Raw genomic sequence first — 25,229 nt, forward strand, 5'->3', positions numbered from 1 at the left:
CGCCTCTATGCTGAGCGAGAGGAAGTTCCATTACAGGGTTCTGAGCAAGTGAGATTCATAATCTGACTTGAGTTTTCAAAGGATCTCTCTGGCTGCAGTGTAGAGAAACCATTAGCCAACTTTTTAGCTTCAGGGCCTTTGTATTCTTTTTTTTTCTTTTTCATTTCTATTTGTTGATTTTAGAGAGAGAGGGAGGGAAGAAAGAGAGAGAGAAACGTCGATTCGTTTTCCACTTATTTACGCATTCATTGGTTGCTTCATTGATGCCCTGACGGGATCAAACCTGCAGCCTTGGTGTATCGGGGTGATGCTCTAACCAGCTGAGCTCCTCAGCCAGGGCAGGGCCTTTGCACTCTTAAAAAATTATTGAAGACCCTGAAAAGCTTTATGTGGGGTACTTTTAGGCGCTTTCCATGAATAGTAAATATAGAGGAACATGCAGTAAATGGTATTTTTCAGAATCCAGAAGCTTCCCAGGAGAGAAGCCTTGCTCCTATTTTCTTAATTAAATAATGAGCTTGATAATTGTCATTTACTGCCAGGTACTTTTCCAAGTGTACATCACTTAAAGAGGTTGGCACAGAGCTAGATTTCAAACCGAGGTCTTTCTGGGTATAAAATCTGCATCATAATTACCACATTATGTTGTACAAAATGGTGAGTGGAGGTGACTTTTATTTTTATTTTTTAGATTGTGACTGCTTATGACTAAACTTAGAGTCTGGGGAGTGCAGATGTTCAATGAGGTAATATATACATACAAGGTAATAATGGGTATTTTTATTCATTTTACTCTTGGCATATAGTCTTTTGGACGAAGGACTTCATATCACCTTGAATGTACAAAACAACTAATCACTTCATAGAGAAGAGAATTTGCACACCTTACCTTTGAATTTTGTATTAAAGTGTCCGTGCTCTAAGTAGGAGCATATCCCATGGTTATGAATGGTCCGTCTATATGTGATAGTGGCCTCAGTAAGCAGTGGCCATTGTGGCTTAGAAGAAAGATGCTTGGTATGATGACATTCTGTTTCTGCAAAATTTTCAGGGGACCCAATTTTCAACAGAAGTGAAAAGATTTTTAGACCCACACTGGAGCTGTGCACATAGGACCATATCGCATTAGAGAATTTTATACACAAAAACAAAAATGTTTTAGGTGAGGCAGTAAAGTGTGTTATTAATGTTAAGCCGCAGATATATTTATAGAGGATTTTAAGGATGTAAGTGTATGACTGAGAACATCTCTCCATTTACTCAGCTGTAATGAGATTTTTCTTTTAATTGAAATATACCATGCTTTCAGAAAGCCCCCTTGTGCCACATCCAAATAAGAGCAGAATAGGTCCCTTATAAGAGGAAACCACAGATCTTGAAAACGGTGGTGTTCCTTGGTGTTCTTTGGCCACACGACTGTTTGGTTTAACTAACGTTTCTGGTAATGGAATTGCTTGAGTCTCAGAATTAGTTTGCTTAGAATTTTTATGTTTCTGCCAGACCTCTTCCTGTTGACATATTCAAACTGAATCAAAATGACTTGCGTGACATCATAAGCAGTGTAAGTATAGCACTTGAAAACAGTCTAAAGCTCTGATATATTAATTAATCTATTTGCGTGTATTTGCTTGGAAACTTGGAATGAAACCTGTTTTAGAATATATTTGTTTTTAGAATATAATATGAAAGTGAGTTAGAAAATATTTGACTTTCATAACATTTTGAAATAGAGTCATTCCCCATCTCTTGACATCTCATGCTCCAACTAAGGCATTTATTTAGTGGAAGTGGGGAAGGCAGCCGAAACACAGTATTTTAAAAATAGATAGCTATGTCCTCATTTTTAGAAGGATTATACCAAAGCACCATCACTGTTTTTATATTGGAATCGCCTATGAACAGGAAATCCTCATTCCCTTTCTAAAACTAAGCTGTTGGTATAAAAATTGAACCTGTGTATCCTCAAGCGATAAACTATGAAATATTAAATGTATGAACGCACAGTATGCTGAAAATGGGCACTTTTCCAACAGGAAAATGGACTCTCTGTACTCTCACTTAGCTCTTGGATAAAGTAGATTTTACCCTTTAAATTCTTTAAAGTTATTAACTGCTTGACCAAGGAAATGACGAGCTAAGAGATTCAAAGCCAGAGAGTTAGGACATACTAACAGAAATTTAAAAGAAAACATCTCTAATATAATTACACTCTGAGTATAATATTAATTTAAAAGAGAGCATCTCTAATGTTATAATGTAAGTTAATAGGAAATTTTAAGTAGTATCACTCCCAGTTCCTAAGAAATCATTCTGTAAAGGAAAGTACTCTTTTCTGCTAATTCCCAAATTAAACCAAGAAGGAATTCGGTTTTCAATTTTGTTCTTATTGTTGTCCATGAAATGTTAGGTTTAGTGACTTCGAATAATTGGCTTTAAAACAGATTACCTGGGTTGTACTTGGATTTCTCTACTTGCTGCTGTGTAACCCCAGGCAGGAGAATTAACCTTCTGAGGTCTCCATCTCTTCTGTAGGAGTAAGCTAATAGTGCCTAGAGCCTAGGGATCGGTGTTTGGAGATTAGGTAATGATACACGTGAAGTGACTGACACCGTCTAGGTACGTAGTAAACCTTAGCTCGCGTTGTAATGGAGGTGGGGTTTTCTTTATCTGCAAAGAGATCTTTGCTGGGTAAGATTAATAAAAATGGACCCCACCAGAACTACACTTCTAATGTTCAGAGCATTTTCTATATTCAGAAAATTCTGGAGGGCTAAGTCATTGCTATACATGTGACCCGCCTTCTCATGTAAAACTATTAATGCTCAGACAACCAGGCCAGAGGCTGGGAGTGCCCAAATGAACAGGCCGCCTCTGCCCTTGCAGAGTTCGGAGTCGGGGAGGGGAGACATGAGTATATAAATAACACAGGGGAGTGAAGGAGTGAACAGAGCAGGTAGGCAAGTGTTGATCTTGGACTGCATATGAAAATACCCAGCCACAGGCTTCCAAAATAGAACAGCACAGTTACGGTCTCAGACCCTTTCAGGTGTTCCAGCAGCATGCTCTTCCCACGGGAGAGTGGGCTGCCTGGGGGGCCTGTCGGCCTTGACGTGGTGATCTGGGGAGAGGTGGGGTCTGAGGTACGTACTAAAGATATGATTAACCTATTCCTTATTTGATTAAACGGTCAACTCATAGAGTACTGACATAATTTTAAGTACATGAGCTCTACTTTGGGAGGTCTAGATAAAGCTCTGTTTTTTCCTGAAGACCGCAGCTGGTGCTTAGGTTGACTTTTTATCGTAAGAAGAGGAAATAAGATGTTTCTAGGGAAAATAGGTCTTGACCCCGTCTGCATGTTGGAATTACCTGGGAAGTTTTAAAGAGAAACCTCAGGCTTGTCCTGCCCCAGGCATTAGTACTTTGAAAGCTTCCCAGCTGATTCTGATGTGCAGGCAGTGTTGAGAGTCACCGTTCTACCTACACGTGGTTTTGTTTCCTCCAAGATGCTTTAATAAATTTCAGGAGACTAGCTCAGCCCAGATTCTGTCAGCAGGTTTTCCAGCTGGCAGTTCCTAGTTTAACATCAGTCCATGTGTTCTCCCTTTGGAAACACGTGGCACTTTCTGCTGTTTCAGTAAGTGATGTTGATTCCTGAAGAAACACTCATCTGAGGCTCTGGGCAGAGCAGTGGGGAGTGTTCTCTGCTAGCACTGTGCCTTCAGAGAGCAAGTCTCACCCTCAAAACATAATTCACTGTCCTGTTTTCTCATATCTCTCTGGCATGACCAACCCACAGGTTTTGTTCTAGAACCTTCTATTCAGTCATTTAACAGGTTCTTCCTGTATACCCTGAATCTCTCATGCAGCTGTTTGAAGCCTGTTTTTATATATGAAGTTGAAGCATTTTGTATTTGGTATGTCAGTCTGTCCATATACTTCCATGCTCTTGACTCATCAGTGAGACTTATGTATTTCTTTTGCTTATTTCAATTTATGTAATGTTTCTGTATAGATTTTGTTTCTACCACTTTGCTCTTTCATTCAACAAACATCTGTTGAATGACAAATATGTGCCAGGCACTCTCCTGGACATTAGAGACAAAGGAGTGTCCAAATCAGGTAAAAATTCCTGCCTTCCTTGGACTTACATTCAAGTGGGAGGAGACATACAAGAAATGCATTAGTAATTAAAGTATGTAGTATGTTCAAAGGTGCTAAATGCTATGGAGAAAAATAAGACAGGACAGGAGGAAAGGGAGTCCTGGGTCTGTGGATGGGGTTGTAATATTACATAGGATTTGCATTATTACCGAAGCAAAGGCTGGTGAAAGCTTCGACCAGAGCGACAGTGTCAGAGATGGTGAAATGTGGTTGGAATCTGGATACGTTTCAGCAAGTCCTGAAGAAAGCCAGGGATTGGGCCACTCAGATACTGAGAAGAGGAGAATTCCAGGCAGAGTGTGCTGGAAATGCAAAGGCCCTGAGGCAGAAGTGAACCCGGATCTTCAAGAAAGTTAAGAAGGACCAGTGTGGCTGGAGTGAAGGGAGGGCTCTGCCACTGGTCTTGGGGTTGCAGGGAGTGCAGAGTACATAGGGCCTTCTGGGACTTTTGTACAGATTTTTGGCTTTTTCTCTGAGAAATGGTGTTTAGCAGAGGATAAACTCAATAATTTAATAGTATCATGCTGGCTGCTCAGTTGAGACTAATCTACATGGTGGAAGCAAGGAAACCAGTTTATGAGGCTATTGCAATAATCTAGTTGAAAGATGATGGCGTGGACCAGCATGATAGTGATAGAGGCGAGTCAGAAGGGATTGCAATCTGGATGCATTTTTAGAGGTAGAGTCTGTTGCTTTTATATAAATGTCTAATATTTTCGTCTATTCCTGTTAAAAGATAGAGCCTCGAAGTCTAGTAAGGGACCCGAATAATGCTAGTTCTAACAAACGATTAACTGTCTGACTCTTGAATATCACAAATTCAGTATCATATGGTTTTTAAAAGAATGACAGTATTGTTGATTTGTCCCACTTCTGATTCACCATCCCTTTCCACAGTCCTCACTGTCCCATTTTTCTGCGTTTGTGTGTTTCTCGTCACTTGCCGTTGAGTATCTTGACCCAAGTCATCAATGGTCACTACTGCACTGCTCTTGCTTAGAAAACACCTGTCCTTCTCTTCTTGTGGTCTTTAACTTATTGTATCGTCGGGAGAATGTCACTGAGGCAGTCTCTGAGAGTAGGGAAAGAATATGATACTGGTAATGTCATAAAGGAGCCCAAGGTTCAAAATAAATCAGGCTGAAAACACCTCTTTTCTCACTCTTATCTTCCCTCGCCCAACTCCCCAAACAAGGCAAAGAAAGAAGATTTTTCCTTTTCAACCTCCACGTAGATCTCCTAAGAGGCCTTGTGTGCCTTCTTTGCTTCCACTGTACCCCTAGGCATAATATAGATATTATGAAAAAATGCAGAGTCACAAAAGAAATCTGGTGGTTCTCCTCCCCCAAAGCCAAGTCACCTAAGTCTAAAGTCTGGTGTTCACAGAAATGTTTCTGTTATATATGTTTCACAGCTGGGAGGATTTCAGAATTAGTATGCACTCATTTTTCATTCATTCATTCATTCACTCATTCAGCAACTCTTGAGTACTTTTTTTTTTTAATGTGCCAGGCACTGTTCTGCATACTGGGAGACAAGAGCAAACAAAACAAAGGCCCGGTTTCTAATGGAATTTACCTTGTAAGCCGGGAGACAGAACTAAAGACACGTAAGCACATATGTAATATCTAATTACGATAATGCTGTTGAGAAGAGTAACTTAGGAGAATGAAAGGGAATGCCGGGATGGTGTGCTACTGGTGGTGACAAGTTAGTATTAGTATTTTAAATACGGTGACCAGAGAAGGTCTCTCTGATATGACATTTGTGCAGAAACCTACAGGAAGTGAGAGAGTGATCCACATCCCACATCTGGTTGGAAAATGCCCCTTGCTGCTGACAGTCCTTAGGTAGTTTTCTTCTCTCTCTATATTTCCAAAGTAACTTCATTCTGTCCCTTGGCTTTAACTACTTCCAATACCCTAATGATTCCCAAATTTACAGCTTCAGGACAGATATTTTTCCCAACTCTAGCCCAATACATCCAGCTGTTTGTGGAGCCCCTCCACTTGGATGTCTGACATTGTAGATGTAACATGTCTCTGACAAAACTCTCCCCATGCCCTCCCCGCATCTGTTCCTTCTGTAGCTTCACTCTCCTTTTAGTAAATGGCAGAACCATCCTTTCTGATTCTCAGAGTCAGAAATCTTGGTGTCATCTCCCTCTGCCTCAAACTGCACATCGGATCCATCCGGTAGATCATGCGTTCCTTACATTGGGAAAAACTAGAAAAGGAGGAACTTGGGGAGCTCGGATGAAGAATTGAGGTAAAATACAAAGTAGAGCAGTAGTAGAAGTATCTGAAAGGTGGTATTGGACGATATGAAGAAAACTGAAGCTAAGAGAGCGTGAGCTGTGGAACTCAGGTTGGTGTGAAATCACATCATAAGTCAGATTCCCCTAAAAGAGCTACAGCTTCAGAGTTGCCCCATATGTTGTGTGGATATGTCTTCCCATCAAGAATTAGTTGGCAGAACTAAGGCTGTAGTGCCATGGATTGGAAAGAGACATTAGGTACCCTTGGGAATTCTTTTCATAAAGTCCACTGAGAGCATTTTCTATCCCATACCTCTGAAAGCACTGTGGGACCTGGATGGGGAAGCCAGAAACACAGGGTCATAATTTTTTTTTTTCAGAGTCATAATTTTTATTCTATTTATTTATTATTTTATTTTAATTTATCTTTATTGTTGAAAGTATTACAGATGTCTCCCCCCCCGTTGATCCCCTCCACCCTGTGTCCGCCCCCGCCCCACTCCCCAGGCCTTCCCCACACTATTGTCTGTGTCCATGGGTTATGCACTTATGCGTGTAAGTTCTTTAATTAAAGCAGTGAACATTTGAAGCTTTTTTTTTTTTTTTTTTTAAAAAAAAAAAAACGAATCCTCTTTGTGGCGTATCTGTGATAAAGCAAAAACACTTTACTAAAACATCAGGGAAGGGAGATTCTAATCATATTCTAGGGGCAAGAGGTGGTTAATAACTGTGTTGGCCAAATGAATTAGAACAAGAACAATGAGAAGGAAGTAAGTAGACACTGGCCTATTTTAACTTGGTGTACGTTTCCCAGTATTCAAATTCCCAGGACAGGAGGATCTTGCTGTTTTGCTACACTGAGTTCCTAGAAATCACACGCATATCCCCCTGAAGGAGATCGGAACAGTGTAAAATTTGGGAATTGCATCCTCCACCCAAGGGCTTAGCACCAAACAAAATATAGGTATATTCAAGCCTGGCCAGTGTGGCTCAGTGGTCAACCAATTCACCCATAGGTCCCTGGTTTGATTCCTGGTCAGGACACAGGCCTGGTGGGTGGCCATGTGGAAGGCAGCCAGTCAGTGTTTCTCTCTGTCTCCCTCTCCCTCTTTCTCTAAAATCAATTTAAAAAATATAGGTATATCCAAGAGTACAGCATGAAGGCCTCCTGTGGCTGTGGTAATGTTCTGTTTTTCTAGCTATTTGCAATAAAAGAGTGAGTGTCATACCATAATTCCTTTATAGAGAGACCTGAGTCCTTTCTGACTTTTAAAAAAATCTTTCCTCAGAATGGTCTCTCCCAGTGCCAGATTTTAGGCCAGAGTGTGCACATTGCAAATGTGCCCTGACTTCACTCCTCAGATAGCAAACCCCCCAAATAGATGTTTTTGCCAATGGATGACAGAGCTCAATTTCCAATAAAGGAGGTTGTTAGAGACAAAAATTATTTCTCTCGTGAGATGGACTGAGCTTGGGCACTGGGATCTGACGGACCTGAGTGGGAAGTTTAGCTGTGCCATTCACAGGCTTTGTAACCTTGGAGGAGTCATTTAATCTCTCTCTGCACATTTCCTCTACTGTCGAGCCAAGATATTACCTACCTCATGGGTTTAACATGGAAGTTAAAAAAAAAAAAAGCTCAACAGATAACATGCTTAATGCAGGCAATTAATAGGCGTAATAATATAAATCTTCATTGTTATACCTTTCTTTTCCCATTTCACAAAAATGATTCTTTCAAAGTTTGTTTCTTGTGTTTTTATAAAGAATTATTTTTTGGTGATACCTCAGGTTAGAACTAGAGGCTGCGAACACCAAGGAATTCTTACTCTTAATAGTAAACTCCATTTCACACTTATCAAGTTTGATTATTAGCTTTGTTGATAGTATCTTGAGTACTAATTTCCTACCCAGCACTACACAGTTGTCTCTTACACACTTTACAACTCTGCGAAAGAAGCTATACCCTTTTCCCCATTTTAAAGGCGAGGAAACAGAAGGATTTAGTGTCCCCAACCACTATAACATCAGAGTAATACTGTATTAATACGAATGTCTGGTCTTGTCTTAATTACCGGAGATTATCGCTTCCAAAAAAAGTAGAGATTGAGCATGGAAAATATAACCTGTTCCTTATGTCTGTTTCTTCTTTTGCCCTTTCTTATTAATAAAACCAGAGTTCTAGGAGGAGTGGAAGTTCTGTTCCATTTGGGGAAAAGTGAGTGGGTAGAAGCAATACAAAAGCTGAACATTTAACATCATTTACGATCACATGTCGCTGAAGAAAGTCTTATTTGATCACTGCAGATGCTTTGCTCTCCCCTATTTAATAACATGAGCTAAAGAAAAGAAAGGTACAGAATATTTATTAATTCAGCTTAGTTCTTGTTACTATGCCTCCACTCCCTTGGATATTCTTTCTTTAATCCGTTTATATGTTTTTTTTCCCTGTCGCCATGGTGTAAAGCTCATTCCACAATGTGAGAGACCTTATGCTGAAGAAAGTTTTCTTAATGTCAAGTCCCACATTTTCACTTCCACATTTTATCTCGCTGTTACCAAGGCAACCCAAATAATTTCATTTTTCTTTGAAGCTGATACCTTTATAGCTGTTCTGCACTCACGCTGACTCACTCATGTTCTTATGGTTTTGTTGTTTTTTTTCCTAGTTTAATTCCTGTAACTACTTTCTTTACACAGATGTTTTCTGCTTTTCTGTAGTCATAATAGCTGACGTACTGCTGGTATAGTGTTTTGGGGGGTTACAAATCCCACCAAGGATTAAAAAAGTTCTGTGGACCTTCTGACCAGGAAAATAATGCCAGTTTAAGAAATAATAGGTAAAGATACAGTGGGGAAGGCATTGTCTTTTCAATAAATGATGTTTGGAAAATTGGACAGCCACAAGCAAAAAAATGAGACAGGACCACAATCTTACACCAGACACAAAAATCAACTCAACATGGATAAAAGACTTGAACTTAAAACCTGAAACCATAACACTCCTAGAAGAATACACACGGCTCAGATTTTGACATTGGTCTTGGCAATATTTTTTGGATTTGAGACAAAAGCAAAGGCAACAAAAGCAAAAATAAATGGATGGGACTACGGCAAACTGAAAAGCTTCTGTACAGCAGAGAAGCCATCAACAAAATGAAAAGGCAGCCTGTGGAATGGGAGAAAATATTTGGAAATTACATCTGATAAGAGGTTAATATTCAAAATAGAAAAAGAACTCATACAGCTCAATAGGAAAAAAAAAGTAATTTGGTTTAAAAAACAGGTAGAGGATCTAAATAGATATTTTTGCAAAGAAGACATACAGATGGCCAACAGCTGCATGGAAAGGTGCTCAGGATCACTAATCAGGGAGATGCAAATCAGAACCACAAGGAGATTTCACCTCATACCTGTTAGAGTGTTTATTACAAGAAACATAAGAAATAGCAAGTGTTGGGGAGGCTGTGGAGAAAAGGGGATCCACGTGCACTCTTTGTGGGAATGTATGCTGGTGCAGCCACTGTGGAAAACAGTATGGAGGTTCCTCAAAAGACTAAAAGTAGAACTACCATATGATCCAGAAATTCTACTTCTAGGTATTTATCCAAAGGAAATGAAAACGCTAACTTGCAAATGTACCTGCGCCCCCACGTTCATTGGAGCATTATTACAATAGCCAAGATATGGAAACAACCTAAGTTCATCAGTGGATGAACAGATCAAGCAAATATGATATATATGTATATAATTCAGCCATTAAAAAAGATAGAAATCCTGCCATTTGCAACAACGTGGATGGGCCTTATGCAACATGAAAGCATTAAGGTAAATGAAATAAGTGAGAAAAAGACAAATACTATGTGATCTCATGTACATGTGGACTCTCAAAAAAACTGAACTCATAGATATAGAGAACAGATTGGTGGTTACCAGAGGCAGGGAGGAGGTATGAAATGGGTTAGGTAGTCATCTAAAGGTACAAACTTCCAGTTACAAGATAAATAAATCCCGAAGATATAATGTAGAGCATGGTGACTATAGTTAACAATACTCTATTGTATATTTCAAAGTTGATAATAGACCTTAAAAGTTCTCATCACAAGAAAAACAAATTGTTAACTGTGTGTGGTGATAGATATTAACTAAACTTATTCTGCTAATCATTTCACAATATATACATATATCAAATCATTATGTTGTATACCTAAAGCTAATGCAATGTTGAGTGTCAATTAAAAAAAGAAACAATGGATGGAAATATTGAAAAGATAGTACCTAGTAGTACCTCTTATTCGAATCCATTTGGTTCTTGAGTTTTGAATAGCAAGCTGCAGGAGTTTGGATAGCAGGGGATTTTTCCAAGAAAAATCTATCCCAGACTATTCTGTTTCTAAGTTCAGGCTGTGAAAGTTAAGATACCTGTTGATTGCTGTTTTCATTTTTTACTCCATCCCAGGGCAATCTCATGCTAAGTTTTACAGCTCTGCCCTTCCCTTGGCAGACTGCTTCAAGGGTTGAAAGGCTGGTCGTCATGTATGTTGGTCTGGCTCACACAAATCCGTGGGGCTTGAATCCATACAGAGAACTGAAGAGTAAAGAGAAGGGATAACTCGCTTTGAGTCTCCTTGTTTACGGGTCTCTTGCCCACGTATTTGACTACAGCTTCTTATTTATCTTTTATCCCCAATACTTGACATGTATAGTTGGATAACAAATGTTGAAAGAGGGAGGGAGAGAGGAAGAAATAAGGATATCAGAGGGAACAAAAAAGAAAATTAAAAACAGACCAAAGACTGAATTTCCTGCGTGTAACTCGGAAGCCAGCCCCTGGATTTTGAGCGCGGGGTCTCCACCGCACCGCGTTTGGACAGGTGCAGGGAGCACAGCCGCCTTTGGCCCTCACGGTTGCCACTCGTGTTTAGTCCCAGGAAATCACTGGTCTGACTGGCCCCCGAGATTCTGAAACAACCTTCCCTATTTGTGATGAGAATTTTGTGAATTCAGTACCAAGTATGGGCTACTCAGCCAGGACTGTGGGCACCTTCGCTCTGGATGAACAGGAGTTGGGGCGTCACGCGGGGGACCCAGGAGGCGCAGTGGAGTTTGGCTCACGTGGCTTAGCAGGTAGAACTGCGGTCTACAGGCTTCTACGAAAAGCTTGCTTGGGGTAAATTTTCATAAACACGGTAGATAAAGACTCTTGGTGACTCTTGGTGGCTTTTTGCCATTTCAGCCTGAGGACATGTAACTCGTGGTCCTCCTGGTCTCGTGGAATCAGGACCAGTTCAGGCTACACTGACCCTGTGTCTCCAGAGACAGAAAACATGAGGCCCAACCTTATTCAAAGTAAACAAAAACAAAATATTTATAGTGAGTGATGGAGCACAAAATGATAACGTCTCAGAGCGGGGACACAGAGCCACACTGCAGACCTTTCTGCAGGAATGGTCTCCTGGCTCTGGCCTCCAGCTTTCCCGAGATAACGATTCCTACCTGTACTTCATATTTCCATGGGGGCATCACTTGCTCACCCCCAGCAGCTGAGCCCCTCAGTATGTTATCAGGGTATCCTAAACTTCCAGTTCACCATACCTGTCACAATTATGATCAAATGGTTTGTGTAATTATTTACTATCTGTCTCTCCACCACAATGTAAGGTTCATAGGGACGGGTTATGTCTCTCTTACTCATTGGCACATCCACATTACTGAGCTCAGTATCTTGCAGATGAGCTACTCTAGTACTTGTAGAAAGCATGAATAATGCTTCCAGGCACTGTGGTAGGTGCTAGGGATATAAAGATGTTCGATGCCACTGCATTTATCCTTGAGAAACTCTGTGCACTTGCAGTAGCAGTCGCCAATGATTTAGCCTCTCTCGGCCTCCAGAAGGGACCCAGGTGAATGAAGGTCCTATGGTTTTCTCTGCCTCACTTTCCCAAATCCCACTTCTTTCCCACAAGAATCCCAACACTGCCCTGGTTTGTAACTAAGGACACTGAGTAGAAGTGAACCAACGTGTCTTTCCACCAATGTCTGTTTCTTTGTTCAGTGGAAATTTTGTTTTTGTGGAAACAATTTGAATTTATGTCTGTGTAACCATTTTTTAGGTCCCTAGGACATTGGTCTGTTAAGTTTTTAACATGGAAAAAAAGTTTTTAACATAGATCATCTGAAAATAGTATCAACATTAAACAACTAAAAACAAACCCCACAGTTGTTCCATAAACCTTCTCTTCCCTTGACCCTAAGCCACCCAGAAGATCCTCCACTCATTCCTAAATCCCCACTTTACTTCAGAACTTCCAGCATATCTGTTTGACTTTTAAAAGTTGTTTTCTTGTTTCTTCCTTAGTTTTTCCTACGAAAGCTAATGTTTTAAATTTCTTTGACCTTGCTACACAATTTTTGATTTTTTAGGATTTGTGATTAATACTTAACCCCCCCAAATTAAGAACTCTTGAATCAGTTTTGCTCCTTTCAAGCATCCCCTGCCCACCTTTTCACCCCACTGTTAAAGTTACTAGAAAAAAACTCCACTTCTGAAACTGTCTTCAGGTAACTAGGTGTCACTGTGCAGGCTGGTATATTTCTTGGCTTCAGTATCCTGTTTTCTGCGTCTCAACCATTTTTAAACATAAATTTGTCAGGGTTCTCAGTATCTTTGAAATAGTTTTCTCAGGAAGGCTTTATCGGGCTCCAAGCCATCTTTCTTATTAGTAATAGCAACTGCAAGTAAACAGTTTCAAAAATACTATACAGTTTATTATAAAGATGGCACTGAGTTGGGTGTTACTCCAAATTAGCTTATGGACTTCAAATTTTTTTGCTCTATTTTCTTTTTGCTGACAAAGTATTCAAATGAGTAAGTCTGAGATCTCACACTTACACTGTTCTCGTAACTTTGTTTTTAATTAATTATTTATTTGATGACTATATGCTGAGCACCTATTATGTGCTGAAGACTGTTAGGTGCTGCGAAAACAGTGGAGACCAACATTAATCCAGGAACCACTCAAATGAATGGAGAGTGGTGTCTGTGACAGGGCCCATCAAGGGACGTCTGCCGTGCTGTGGGAACCACTAGTGCTGAAGTCGACCTTGTCAGGAGATCAGGGATGGCTCCATGAGCAGGTGGCGCTGGGCGGAGCTCTGCAGGCTGTGTAGGAGTCTGCAAAACAAAGGGGGATGGAAATAACATTCCAGTTACAGTATTAGCACCACAAGGCCCTGCTACAATTGCTTAGATCTCCTTTATAGTGACTTTTTCAGAGCCACACACATCACTCGACCTTTGCAATTATGTCACGTACATCACTAGTTTCACTGTTTCCATTGTGATAGATTTTGTGCTCTTTTTGTTTGTTTGTTTTTAATCTAAATAACATAGCTTCCGAAACAGGTGTATTTTAATGAATGATTCATATATTCCAAGCATTTCTTTCATTTAGAATTTTGGCACAGCCTAGGTCTGAGAGGCAAGTAGCCTTTGACCTATTCTAGAGCCTCCGTATAAAGAAACCTTTATGTCCTCCCTCAGATTCTAGAATCCAAGACTCTAGGACTATCAAATATCATCATGTTAGATTGTATTTAGCTTTGCAGTGAGAAATAAGGGTTGGAAGAGGGAACTCATGTAATGTCTAGCTTTGGAAAAGATGGCCATTAAATCAGTGTGTTAAATTTAGAACTGAACCCCAAAAATATTTTTCTTGTAAGCACAAAACCTTCAATTAAATGTTTATTCGTTGGATGAACAAAAACCAAATATTCTAATTTTCACGTCAGTTTTAATATTCTTTTTTAAAAAATATATCTTTATTGATTTCAGTTTTAATATTCTGACAAACAAAAGTCTGGTAGTTGCTGCTTCTTCCTGCAGAGTTCGGGGTGTTTTTCATGGAGGCTTGAAGACCCAAACTTCTTTCTTCCATCATTTTACTGAACACATCCAAGGGGAGAGTCAAAGAGCTGATTTCCTACGAATGAAAAGCCTCAAACAGAATTATTCAGCAATTAGTTTTCTTGCTATTAAGAACCCTTCTATGATCCCTGATCTTAAAAGGGAAATTTTAAATGGTAGGTTCCTGTAAAATTAGTTTAATAAAAAGAACAATAAATTGATTCTACCATAAATCCATTAGCCTTTTAGTCTCTCACTTTAAACACCAATCTCTTGTTTCCTGAGCAGTGTTACTTTGTTTCCTATTTGTTGTATTTAACATAGCTGGAAATTTAAAAATTTTACCCCATTAAAAAGAAAAAGCTTAGTGGGAAAGTTTTGATACATTGCTATAGCTTCCTTGACACACTTTTGGTTGACTGTGCTTTCCTAAGTACCAGTCTATCTATATTTGTGAAAAGGTATTTGTAAAACACATCAAACTTCCTGCTGGAACAACAGAAAACTTTCCCCACATAGAATCATTTGGAATTTAACTCAAACTATTGAGCATTTTAGGCCATGGAACTAGCAGTAAGAAATAAAAGGTGACCCCTGCTTTTTCAGAATATTCTAGACTCTAGAAGGTGAAAAATAAATAAGGAAACATTAGCTTGAATGTTTTGAAGGGCAGGACTCTTACTGCCTTCTCCACCTTCCTCTCCTTGGACCCTTCTCAAGAAGAAAGGAGCCCTCCACACAGATTCTCCGAACTTGTTCGGTTTGGATTTTCTGGCCTGTACATACATGTATGATCGTGTTGTGTCTGCTGCTTAGAACTATGGGACTTCCTTTGCTCAAGGGGGAAAACTAGGTTGGAGATAAATCACAGTCTCTTTTTAGCCTTTGGAGGGAGACATGACCTTCAAAAAAACAATCATTACAGATTTCCTCAATTGAATTCTAGGCTTTGTTTTTGGATGTTGAGATTGATAAGAACGGAAACCTTTTCCAAGTCACATTTGAATGATATCGAGAGTTAGAGGGGAAATACACAGTCGTTCCAAGGATTTAGGTTCCTTTGGGGGAGGGGTGGGTAACTATACACTCTACCTTCTGGAAAATTGTACCTGATTTCAAAGAGAGAGAAACAATATGGAATGAAGAGGTGACCAAGAAGACCAGTGGGATGCAAAGAGCTGAAGCCATGTCTCAGAGGGACTTTAGGTATATTCAGGAGAACAGAGATGAGAGAGGGAATAAGTGACATCTGGTGATCATCATTTCTGGTTAGTTTTTAAAAGACTATTAGATCACACTTTAGCCTCATTTCAGAAAAGATTTCTGAATTTAAATTTACTTAAAATATATGAAATAAGCATTAAATAATTATTAGCACTGTACAGATGTATAAATGCAACATTCCAAACCATTATAAACAAGACTTCTGTGTTTCAATTTGTTTTCTGTCACTTGTTTCTTAACAAGGTAATGTTCTGATAAGGGTGTCACAAAATTGAGCCACTGGGTACAAGCTGAGACCTAAGAAGTCATCATTGATCGACACATCCTCTTTATAACTAGTGACAGAACATTGTGCATTAAAATACCAGTGAACGAACCTTAACTTTGAAATTATAAATTATTCCTGACTCCTTTCCTCTTCTCAGGCATTCTCTTTAGTAGTGGGTGTTCTTTGAATAATCATTATTTACAGTGTGAAGCTAAACAGTAATAGTCGCTCTTTTATTTATTGTAGTGTCATCCAGGATAATACCATAATAGAAGAGTTTGGTCTTTACTACAAAATGCTTGATTGGGTAGGTGCATCTGTTTGTGAGTGTGGGTGTATGTTTAGGTCTAATTCAATTTAGCAAATATTTATTGAGGCTCTATTCTAAGGCATGGTGGCAAATTCTCGAAGATACTAAGATAAACAAGATATAAACCCTGTTCTCAGTGAAATAAAAACAACCACCTGTTTAAATGCACCCTTGGCACAGAAAACAATAACCACATGAACAAAAAAGGAGATCAGCTACAATTCATGCTTTTACAGGAATTTCTTTAATACACATCCTCCTATGAGAATGCATATGAGCAAGGGTAGGTCCTTTGTTAACTTTCATTTCCCCAGGGTCTAGCACAGTACCTGACATATATTACACTCACAATTATTTATAGCATGCGCATGAGTAAATGAGAGTCCTCTATGCTCGTGAGAGAGAAAAATCAGCTGCTGATCGTTTGTAACAAATTTTTAGTGGACTGAAAGGCTTATGAATGTGATAAACATAAGCATGGAAACTATCATACAAAGCAGACCCTTGAGATGTGTGGCTTGAAGCAGAGTGATTAAAGGGATTAAAAAAAAAAAGTGCAAAATATAATGAGGAAGAGGTATAATATCTTCCTTGGTTAAAAAGGAATGAGAATTGCTGGGGAGGAGTACTGTTTGCTCCCTACTACCACCTCCCTTAGAAAAACAGGTTAAGCGTAATTTGAATATTTTCCAAATAATGTGATCGGGCCATTAACTTAATGTATGACATCATAGAAATAGCTAAGGAGATGATAATACAGAAGTCTGTTGGGCTGCAAGTTCACCCTGCCTCTTACTATTTCTTCTAAGTCTAAAGTTCTCACTGATGGGGATATAAGAGCACTATAGCTTAAGAATCATTTAAATGTATTAATAACATTTTATTTTTTAATTTTATATTATCAAATAGGAACATGAAAAGAGAGATTTAGTATGGGAGATATTCTATTTAAACTGTTTGTTTCTTAGTATATGTTAGATTCTTTACATTTGAATCAGCATGAGGTAGTGTTTAACTAAGAGCAATAGAGTGAGGGGTAAGCTTTGGTTAGAAGTCCTGGCTCGTCATTACCTGTGTCCCTTGGACAAGTCACCTCATCTCTCTTGGCTCAAGTTTTTTACTCCTAAAATGAGAGTTATGGACTGGGTGGCTTTTCAGGTTTTACAACTTTATAACCCATTTATAATTTTTAAATTAAACACATTTTTATAGAGCCATATAATTACGGTCTGCTCCAGTAGATTTTTCTAGAAATAGTTTGTCATATGTACCACAGCTACAGAGTAAAACACAATCTAGAGTCATGCTCTCCCAAGAGAGAAAGATATCTTTTTTTTATGTAATTGGAAAACTTGGCTGTTTATCCTGTTTTTTTTAATTTCCATCTTTGCACAGCTAAAGGAAAAGCAGTAGATTCATAATTAATGTTTTGAGCATATCCTGATGACTTTATTTTGATTAATGGAGCCTTTGGGTACAACTGAGAAGAACCCATAAATAAGTCATGGCATTTCTGGGCTCTCCCTTTATGGAGAACTTTTTCTCCATACTGGCCTCAGATGTACTAGTATCCTGGCCCTGCACTGCGGGTTGTCCTTCCATGACATTACTCATACATACACTTTCCCTTTACAATTATTATTTCTAAAACTAAACGCAATCGTGCCTGCCTTTCTTCATTATAATTACTACATCTTCACTTTTTTTTTCAGCACATACTGAGTGCCTCCTATATGGCTAGCAGTATTTTCTAGGTGGTGGCAGTACATCACTACAAAGTAGAACTAACCACGTCCCCGCCTTCATGAAACTTATATTCCTTGCCCGGCCGGGCGTGGCCCAGTGGTTAAAGCGTCGACCTGGGATCCAGGCGATCGGGGTTCGATTCCCGGTCAGGGCACATGCCCGGGTTGCGGGCTGCAGCCGATCAATGACTCTCTCATCATTGATGTTTCTCTCTCTCTCCCTCTCCTTTCCTCTCTCTGAAATAAATAAAGATATATTAAAAAAAAACTTATATTCCTGCAGGAGGAGACAGACAGGAACATAGAATAAGTATTTGTGGACAGATTGGGTTGGGGGGTGTAAGAGACAAAGCAGAGTCAGGATGACCCTTAAGATTTTTGGCCTTGGCAGCTGGAAAGATGAGTTGCCATCACGTGTGATGGGAAAGCTGCAGGGGGAGGGCTTTGCTGGGAATGGGGGAGGTGGGGATAGGGGAGTGGAGCTGAGCTGGTTTGGGACACAATGAGTTTAATGTGTCTAGCGGATCTCCAGATGGAGATGTCAGATAGGCACTTGGGCCATGAGTCTGGATACTGATACAAATTTGCATTTGGTACAGATGCTGTTTAAAACATTGTGACTAGATGTGATCTCCAGGAAAATGAATGAGTTAGGGAAAAGAAAGCCCCAAAGACTAGGCACTGGGCACTCCAAATACAGAAGTAAGGGAGACAAGGAGGGAACAGCGAAGGAGTTTAAGGAGGAATGGCCAGGGACCGAGAGGAAAACTTAATGGCCCCGGTGTCCTGAAAGTCAAGTAGAGAAGGGTCATATTATGCCACTGCAGCTGATAGAGCAACAAGGTGAGGGCTGAGAATTGGCTGTTAGATTTAGCAACATAGATGAATAATACATGGGGGTGTGTGTAGAATTCATATTGTATGGGCTCAGGAATTATTGAATTTCCCCCCCCATCTTTTAAGGAGCCACTCACCATGTTACTGATGACACTTATTATCACTTAGAATTGGCTCTTGTTTCCTTGAATGGTATATGATTGTACTATCTAAAGGTGATGCCAGGAAAAAGTATGGAACAAAGCAAGTGTTAGCTGTAACCACCTGATAGCCATAGAAGAGCAGTGTTAGCAATCAGGTTTGAATCAAAGTTGAGTAAATTTGATATTCTTCAAGCCATGGGTTAATAGAGTAGAATTTGTTCTGCGTAATTAATTCTGGAAAATATAAGATTAAAATTCTTCTGAGAGAGAATGAAGATGGATTGTTTCAGGAAGAGCCAAATAAATGAAAGACATAAGAAACTCTGGGTTTGCAACTACTTTGCCAGTATTCTTTAACAAGGGATTATATGATATGATAAACTTTAGAAGTAAAGGCTTGTGGCTAATAGAGCCATTAAAATGACTTTAGAAAATAAGTGTTTTTAATAAAGGAAGTGTACATTGATTTCTGCAAAAGGACACAGAGCAGAGATCATGTAAAACTTTATATATATTTTAATTAAGATACCAGGATCTCTTGATTGAAGCTGAAATGCCATATTTCCAAAGACAGTATTTAATTAGGCAAACTAAAATCTTACATAACAACTTGGAGATTGGAGTTAGAAGAAATATAAAGATAATCATTTGCATTTCTAAAACAAAACAAAAATTAGTAAAAATAAAATGATGATTGAACTTCAGGGGGGAAAAACTATTTAAACCCAGCAGTTTATTCAGAAGTGGCTCCTACAGCTTAAGATGATAATTCATGAAATTGTCACAAATCACATGGAAATACAACAATAATGAAGAAATCAAGTGTAGTTGTCACTGTAATGTATGACTTTTGGAGGTGCTGAAATTTGTGTAAGAAGAATACTAAAAGATTTTCAGTTTTGAAATCAAAAGTATCCATCATTCCTTTCCAGTTTTAGAGGTTTTTATTCAGCTCCCCCTTTAACACCCACCCCCTTTTCCCCTATTAAAACTTATTCCAAAGATTAATGCTGTGCTTGATATTGGCTTTGAGCCTTGTGATATGTTAAAACCATAAAGTCTGTATGTGTATATATTTACATCTGTGTGTATATTGTACATCTAACTACATACATTTATGTGTAGTATATACATACATACACGACATGTACATACACACACACACACACACACACCCGAAAGAGGTTAAGGGCATTAAGAGTTGAGTGATAACACTAAAAGGCTATGTCATCTTGACCAGCTATTTTTCTAACAAGTTTTATAGTCCATCTTAAGTAGGCTGTGCCAGTATTAGGAAGCAGTAGATAATATTTAAGTTTCTTAGATTCTTAGACTACTTTCCATGTTAAGAGAATGATGCCTGTGAAGGCAACTCAGCCAGAGACTTGGGGCACCTCACCTGCAGAGAGAGCCCGCAGCTTTGCTTTGCGTAGGAGAGCCATAGGTAAAGGAACATGAGCCTCTACCTTAGTGCTTCTCCAAGTGTGGTTCATGGAACCTGGTAGCTTCCACCTTTTCAGGGGTCCACAGGGTCAAAATTACTATTTTTTTAAGTCCTCAGCCGCGGATATGTTTTATCGATTTTTAGAGAGAGAGGAAGGGAGAGAGAAAAACATCAACATGAGAGGGAAACATCCATCGGTTGCCTCCCATACATGCCCTGACTGGGTATTGAATCCGCAACCTGGGTATGTGCCCTGACCAGGGAGCAAACCTTCACCCTTTTTGGTCTATGAGACAACTCTCTAACCAACTGAGCCACCTAGCCGGAGCCAAAATTATTTTCAAATGCGAAAATGTCTTTTGCCTTTTTCACTGATGGTACAAAAGCAGTGGTGGGTAAGGTGCCTTCTCATGAATCAAGATAGATGGACATACCAGACCGTACTGTAGAGATTGTAGTCTTCATTAAAAAAAAAAAAGCCAGTTTTATTTAATGTCCTCATTACAGTCCTCACTGTAAAATTATTATTTTAATAACTCAACCCTTGGCTGCATGTTGTATGAATACGCTGTGGTGAGAAGGAAGAACATTTAAAGTACTTCTGCTGCCTTTTAAAGTACAATGGGTGTCTCAAGAGAAAGTCCTTATTTGAGTTGTAAGTTGAATTAGCTCCTTTATCATATTACATCAGTTTTACTTGAATAAAACAGCTGATTATTCAGACTTTAGAATGTGGAAGACTTTTTCAAAATGAATGAAGTGACACTTTGAAAAGAACAACTGATATTACAGTTATATTTGCTGCCAGAAATGAAATTCAGACTTCCAAGTGATGATAAGAATTTTGGAAATCTTCTACTCCCCACCATGAGTTTGACAACTTTACGTTACTTAAAAGCATTTCTGATGAAAGCGGTAGTGATGCTAATGAATGTGATTTTTAATATAATTTGTCAACATTTGGAAGAGCTGCGTAACTCAGTGATCTAATATTTTCCAGGTGACCAAAGCATGCATGGGTAAAAGATCCATTCAAAGTGCAAGATAAACGAATGAGTTTTAATATCAGGAGTTTGAAAAGTTGATAGTTTTCAGATTTCATATTGCAGCTAAACAAGTCAGTTTGATATATTATCAAAAGTGAATATCCACAGTTATATGAAAGGGCTGTGAAGATACTTCTACCTTTTCCAAACACACATCTGATTCATACATTTCAATCAATACAACATATCTCAAAAGATTAACTGCTGAAGCAGACCTAAGGACCCAGTTATCTTCTGTTAAACCAGATGTTAAAGAAATTTGCAAAAATGTAGAACAATGCCAGTATTCTCATTTTTGTTGTATAGAATATAGTTATTTTTATAATATATTTTATGTTAACCTGAAATGGGTTTATTTTTAAATGAGTTAATATATATATTTTTTAAATTTCTTGGTTTTAATTTCTAATATGGTAAATATTGATAGGTATAGCCCACATAAAAAAAATGCTCTTTGCCCTGGCCAGTGCGGCTCAGTTGGCTGGGCGTCGTCCTGTGCATGGAGAAGCTGCTGGTTCAGTTCCTGGTCAGGGCACGTGCCCAGGTTTCGGGCTCAATCCCTAGTAGGGGGCATGCTGGAGGCAGCTGATCAACGTTTTACTCTCACATCGATGTTTCTCTCTCTCTCTCCCTTCCTCTCTCTAAAAATCAGTAAAAAGTCTTTTTTTAAATGCTGTTTGAGGACCTTCTCTATTTTAGAGTACACTAATGTATAGTCCTGAGATCAAAAAATTTGAGAACCGCAGGTCTACCCTAGTGCATTTTATTCCTGAAACTGTTCCCCACTTCAAGAACAAGCCCGAGTCCTTCCAAGGTGTTCAGGAACTTCTCGTGAAGGGTACAGCCACCAAGCCTGTCCGAGAAGGTAGACTAGAGCACGGTACTAACTTGTCACGGCGGCCGCGTAGGATCAGCCCCGATCTGATTTGGACAAGCATTGCCTCGTGAACGAGCATCTGAATTCGCTCATTTATGTATTCAACAGACAGTGTTCAAGGCCTCTGCTTTGCTAGAACTGCAGTGAGTGATGAAAATGCGAAATAGAACAAGACAATAGCTTCTGAAGCAAACTTGGAAATTAAGATGAGTTAGTGCCTGTCTGACTGCTGCTGGAACAACTGTGACGAGAAAACACTTGGGGCAGTCAGATTGTAATGATTCATTGAGAAGAAAAGAGGTCATGAAGTGTCAGAAAAGTCAAACTCTGAACTAGCATGACATTTTCATGGCACTAGGAGTACACAAAGTGTTTTATTTAGATTGTATGGCTTGCCTATAACATATTTTGAGAACGTGTGCGTAACATAGTTTCTACCTTCAAGAAGCTGGCCGCCTAGTGGTAGTAACAAAATGGAGTTAAGAAAGTTGTGTTTCAGTAAAATAAGGAAATCTTTTTTTTTTTTTTTTTTTTTTAAATAAGGAAATCTTATCCAATGCACAGATGCCAAGTAGATAGGTCATAGGTAAGAGCAGTGCCGAGCAACTGAATTTTCAACAGTGTGTTAAGGAACGAATCCAAAGGGAAGATACATTTCTGCTTAAGAAAAAGATAAAGCAGCGAGGCAGTTGGATAACATTTTAGTGTTTCCAAAGATAACCACCAGTAAATTCAAAGGAGTCTTGGCTTTTCTTTGGGCTGGTTATTGCACAGCCTTTTATTCAGGATTAGGGAAGGAAGGCCCAGGAAGCAAGGCCCGGGAGGGTGAGCACCAAGCGTAGCCTTTCCCTGCTCTGTAATTAGACTCTTTAAGAAGAAGGACAAACAGAGTGAGCTAGAGTATTGGGTCTAAAGACGGCAAAAGGGGAGACAGTTTTGGAGTCCTCCTTGGCCGCTTTTCCTCGTGCCATAAGATAAGGAAAGAACATCCCTTCTCACAGTAGCGGGATGAGTGATTTCCAGTCCTGGATCTAATAAAGGCAGTGGGACTGAGCACTGAGAAAGGGGAATGCAGACCAAGAAAAGGTGCGGCCGTTTCCCCTTTTCCCAGAGGCTCCGTTGCACCCAATTCATTTATCTTCTGTCATTTAGATAGAGATGAGTGTTTTCAGGACCAGCTGATTTCTCAAAAGAGGTAAAGGATTAGTTTGAGGCTCACAGTAAAATATGAGAAGTACAGGAAATAGAGAAAAGCTATCAAGTCAAAAGAACAGGGACCAAAAGGGGTGTGCAGGGGGGAGGGTGCAAGACGGAATGAAGATCTCTCCACCCCACCCTCCATCTCGGCCCCAACCACCACCATCAGTGAGATCTTCTCTTTTACAAGACGGACCATATGGCAAAGTTGTTTGCCTTCCCCGAGGAGCAAGCAAAATACTCTACATGTAGGGCTCAGTAGATAATACAAACCGATGCTGGGATTACACTTAAAAAATAGTTTAAAGCAACAACCCAAGATAGTAAGATTAGTAACAAAAACATCTCAAAAGCTGGGCTCTGCTTTTCCTGGCGCCCTCTTGTTCTGGTTTAGGCAAGAGAGAACCGAGGAAATAACGGGTCCGGAGACTGCTCTGCCATCGTCTGTGTGGTCCACCTGGGGCCAAAGGGAACCAGCTTATGGGACAATAGTAAAGGTATTTGCCTCTTTCCTGTGAGGCTCCTTATTTCATGAAAACACCAAGGTGCCGTGATCACTACTAGTCTAGCACAGGCCACTATTTCTGAATTGGTTGCAGCAGCGTTTCAGATGTTAACAGTGGAGTGTGCTGTGCGTGAGGACCTTCCACTCACCAGTAACCTCTCCTTTCTCAGAAACATGATTCCGGTGACAGAATTCCGGCAGTTCTCTGAGCAGCAGCCTGCCTTCCGGGTGCTGAAACCGTGGTGGGATGTGTTCACCGACTACCTTTCCGTGGCCATGCTGATGATCGGTGTGTTCGGATGTACTTTACAGGTAGGTGCCTGGACGCATGGCAGGTGGGAGCCACGGGACAGCCATTGGAACCTCCTGAAAGAGCTGACTGTGATTTTTACCCAAGTAGATATTAGTTGCTTCAATACTTGTGAATGGTGTTTATAATCATGGCAGGGAGCCTGAAGCACTGATTTACTGAACTTTCCAAATAAGGTAAATATGGTACTTGTAAGGTTTTACTGAGCCCAAACAGCAGTTGATTGGAGTCAAGTAGTAGTTGATGTCACTAACATTAAAGAAAGTCCCTTGTCTTTCAAAGTTGGCTTTATAGTAAAATATAGCATGTATATCCACAGCACCATTTTTATTGCCAAAGTGGAACTCTTTTCTTTACCTCATAAACTAACCCCTGATAAGATTTTCCGGAAGAACATTTTGATGAGATGCCATTATTAATTTTACCCATTGTTTAGTTCTCAATTAAAGTGTAGCCCAATCAAAATTTATTCTTTACAGATGCTCTGTACTCATATATTGAATCCAGACTATTTTTGCATACCTACTATGTGCTAGGCACTGTACTTTAGGGACATATATATCATTAAGCAGTTTATTGCTGGGGTAAAATGAAATAAACCAGCAATCAGGAAGGTTGTGTTATACTATGTTAGATGCATCCATAAGCAATAAGGGAGTGCAGAGGAGGGGTGCTTGGTTTGGGAACAGGAGAAAAGGGGATGGTTGTATTAAAATTTGGAGAATCAGCTGAAGTTAGGGAGAGGGAGATGAGGTGGGAGAGGGTGCCAAGAAGAGGAAAGAAAGTCCTAAGTCATGGATGTGAGGAAGAACAGGGCATCTTTGGGAAACTCGGCAGGACTGGGTGTCATCATTGTGAGAATTGAAGCCATGCCTATGAATGGAATCACCCCGGGGGGACTGTGAGCGAGATGATGTTAGGAATAACATCAAAGAGTGACGGAAGGAGAAAGGGGTGCCTCTGAAGAAGATGAAGGGGCAGCTGTAAGCACAGATG

The 25,229-nt window shown here is 39.6% G+C and overlaps 1 protein-coding gene across 1 annotated transcript in view; it reads left to right on the top strand.

Annotated features, from left to right (window-relative positions):
• Positions 1 to 25,229, top strand: part of LRRC8C (leucine rich repeat containing 8 VRAC subunit C) — a 77,034-nt gene that overhangs the window by 13,538 nt on the left and 38,267 nt on the right. Inside the window, exon 2 of the mRNA XM_087820576.1 lies at positions 24,094 to 24,235. Within this exon, the coding sequence (XP_087676702.1) occupies positions 24,098 to 24,235 (138 nt within the window). The 5' untranslated portion in view covers positions 24,094 to 24,097. The remainder of the gene's footprint in view (positions 1 to 24,093; positions 24,236 to 25,229) is intronic.

This window comes from Miniopterus natalensis, chromosome 9, assembly GCF_054644295.1.
Source record: "Miniopterus natalensis isolate mMinNat1 chromosome 9, mMinNat1.hap1, whole genome shotgun sequence".
Taxonomy (NCBI): domain Eukaryota; kingdom Metazoa; phylum Chordata; class Mammalia; order Chiroptera; family Miniopteridae; genus Miniopterus; species Miniopterus natalensis.